Source organism: Geospiza fortis, unplaced genomic scaffold (genome assembly GCF_000277835.1).
Source record: "Geospiza fortis unplaced genomic scaffold, GeoFor_1.0 scaffold27, whole genome shotgun sequence".
Classification (NCBI taxonomy): domain Eukaryota; kingdom Metazoa; phylum Chordata; class Aves; order Passeriformes; family Thraupidae; genus Geospiza; species Geospiza fortis.
Window position 1 is genome coordinate 4,868,622 of NW_005054329.1, and position 3,093 is coordinate 4,871,714.

At 61.1% G+C, this 3,093-nt stretch overlaps 1 protein-coding gene across 1 annotated transcript in view; it reads right to left on the bottom strand.

Annotated features, from left to right (window-relative positions):
- HMCN2 (hemicentin 2) overlaps positions 1-3,093 on the bottom strand; it is a 35,992-nt gene that overhangs the window by 1,431 nt on the left and 31,468 nt on the right. The window contains 8 exon segments of the mRNA XM_031057300.1: positions 40-168; positions 255-317; positions 437-677; positions 680-810; positions 929-1,066; positions 1,656-1,805; positions 2,505-2,774; positions 2,902-2,981. Coding sequence (XP_030913160.1) covers positions 40-168; positions 255-317; positions 437-677; positions 680-810; positions 929-1,066; positions 1,656-1,805; positions 2,505-2,774; positions 2,902-2,981 — 1,202 coding nt within the window.

Consider the following 3,093-nt stretch of genomic DNA (forward strand, 5'->3'; position numbering starts at 1 on the left):
GGGGGGAGGGACTGTGGTCCCTGAGAGCCCAGCCCGTACCCAGGCATGGCCAGCCCGTGCCCAGCGTGCGGTAGCCGGGGGGGCAGGAGCAGCTGTAGGAGCCAGCGATGTTCTGGCAGACCTGGTTGTAGCGGCAGGCATGGGACCCCTCGGTGCATTCATCAACATCTGGGGACAGAGGACAGGGTTGGGGGGACAGGGAAGTGCCACAAGGTCCCCTTGCCATCCTCGTGCCCCTCAGGAAGGGTCCATACCCACGCAGTACAGCTGCCCAGGGTCTGGGGTGAATCCCAGTGGGCACTGGTCGCTGTCAGCCCCTGTGAATTGAGCAGAGAGAATGTGACACGTCACTGCAGGGACATGGCCTTTGCACCCTCACAGACACCCAGAACTGACCACCGATCTCCATCCCCACGCTGGACACTCCCCTGCTCACCTGCATCGAGCCAGGCACGCAGCTGGAAGCGGAGCTCCTGTTTGGCTGGGTCATAGGAGGCTGTGATGGCTCTGGCCCGCAGCTGCTGCACCCGGGGGGGCTGTGGGCCCACGGGGGTGTCGAACACGATGGTGTGGTTGCAGAGGGCACAGAGGGGGCGCCCATCCCGCAGGAAGCTCTGCACCGAGTCCCCGCAGAGCTGCCCCGCGCCCGTCCGCACGTAGCGCTCGCTGAAATCCTGAGGAGAGGCAGGGAGATGGGTCAGGCGGCATCGCCCAAGCCCTCGGGCACGGAGCCGCTGATGACGCTGTCCAGCCGCAGAGCGCCAGCGCCGCCCGCGCCCCGGGCCAGGTGGGTGACCCGCAGGAGCTCCCCTGCCAGGGGGGGACAGCGATCAGCACCCACAGCACCCCCACACACAGCTCCTCTCTGGATCAGCGTGGGGGAAGAGCAGGCTGAGGCGACCAGGCTGTGCTGTCAGGGACCCCTCACCTGTGGCAAAGTGCAGCAGGGACTCGTGCTGGAAGGTGCCCTGCGTGAGCAGGAGCCCGTTCTGGGCTGCCCCGCGGGCCTGGGCCAAGGACCAGTAAATGGGGGCGATGATGGTCACCAGCCCCCGCATCAGCGGCCCTGGGAACGGGGAAGAAAGGGTTAAACCATGGAGCCAGCACCCCCCTGGGGGGCACCCATGTCACAGACATCTTTTATGAAAAATCCTTTCCTTAAGATTTTTTCTCCTGAGAAGCTGAAAAGCCTCAAGAACAAAATGCAAACATTGATTATCTGCTGCTGTGGAATGCAACAGGTGGATCTGTGATTGGTCTCATGCAGCTGTTTCTAATTAATGACCAATCACAGTCAGCTGGCTCGGACTCTCTGTCCAAGACTTTGTCATTCATTCTTTCTTTTTCTATTCTTAGCTAGCCTTCTGATGAAATCCTTCCTTCTATTCTTTTAGTATAGTTTTAATATAATATATATCATAAAATAATAAATCAAGCCTTCTGAAACATGGAGTCAGATCCTCATCTCTTCCCTCGTCCTAAGACCCCTGTGAACATGGTCACAGTCCCGTCCCTCCTTGCTCACAGTGGAAGGTTTGGGGGGAAAAAAGGTTTGCTTTTGGGGACAAAAAAAGAAATAAAACCCTTTCCCCCAACATTTACATCTGACAGAGGTCCAAACTCTCACAAGGGTGAGGGTAGAAATGCCCACCCACCTATGGCAGGTGGAATGCTCCCAATGCTGCTCCGGAGGGTGGTGGTGCTGGACTGGGAGTCCCCCAGCACACTGGCATCAAGGCTGGACACACCAAGCTCGTGGCCATTGATGACACCGACCAGGCTGCCCTGCACCTGATGCAGCTCCCCTGGGGCAAATGGGATCAGGGGTCAGGCAGCAACACTGGGACTGCACTCCCTTGCCTGACTCCCCTCTCACTAATTTGCATGTCAAAAAAATCTCGTTTTCTGGAGGTGAAAGCAGCCAGAGCAAGGCAGGCAGTGTCCCTGCCTGGCTGCAGCAGCCCCCAGGGACCCCATGGCTCCAGGCACAGAGCCATGCTGACAAGGGATGGTGTGAGTGTGGCCCTGTGGCTCGTCACACCAACAGGCACTGACACCCCCAAACCCTGCTCTGTATCAGCCTCAAGGTCCTGGCAGAGCCCCAAGCTTGTGTTTGCTTCTCCAGCGTGCCTGGCAGCGAAATGCCACCAGCCACACAAGGGCACATAGGGCACCCGGCACTTCCTCCAGCCCGGCTCTCTGCTCCCGAGGGGCAGCAGGACAGGATGTGTCTGTGCACTCAGCAGAGCCCTGGGAGAGGGGAATTTAATCACGGGCAGCAAAGGCAGGAAGGCTGAGGAGAGGCAAGTGAGGGAGAGGCTGCTCGGGACAGGACCTGCTTGGGCTCAGCTGAGCAGCGCAGGCGAGGAGAGGACAAAGCAGAGTTTGAGTCACAGGGGTAGAACAAGCAAGGCAATGTCACTCCACAGCACCAGGCTGGAGGTGTCACGCTGCTGGAAACGCCCTGCAGGCAGCCCCAGCCCCGGGGCAGGGCAGGCACCCACCTCGGACATCCAGGGAGGCGCGGGCGGCAGCAGAGCCCAGGGCATTGCGGGCCAGGCAGGAGTAGCTGCCGGCGTCACGGTGGGTGACAGAGGGCAGCAGCAGGGGGGCATTGGGCAGGACACGAGCCTGGGGACCCTCGGGCAGGGGCTCCCCGGCCCGCTGCCACTCCACGGAGGGGGTGGGCTCCCCTGACACCGCGCAGTGCAGCAGCACCTGCTGCCCGGCATGGACCCTCAGCTCTGCTGGTGTCACTGTCGCCACGGGGGCGCCTGGCAGGGAAAGGGCTGCAGGCAGTGATGCAGCACTCCCCACGGGGCAGGGGGAGGTGGAGGGGCTGAGAGCTGAGGTGGTTTGCAGTCCCTTAAAATAAGGGTGCAGAGGGGCGGCAGCACTCACTCTGCAGAACGAGGGTGACAACTTTTGCCGCTGTGCCCGCGTCATTCTCCGCCACACACCGGTACTGCCCCACATCGGTGCTCTGCAGGACCAACAGCACCAGCACAGCGTTTTGCTTTGCCAGGAAAGCGCCCTGAAAAGTGCCAGCACCCCCCGGGCCCCGCTCACCCTCACAGCACGGATGGCCAGGGA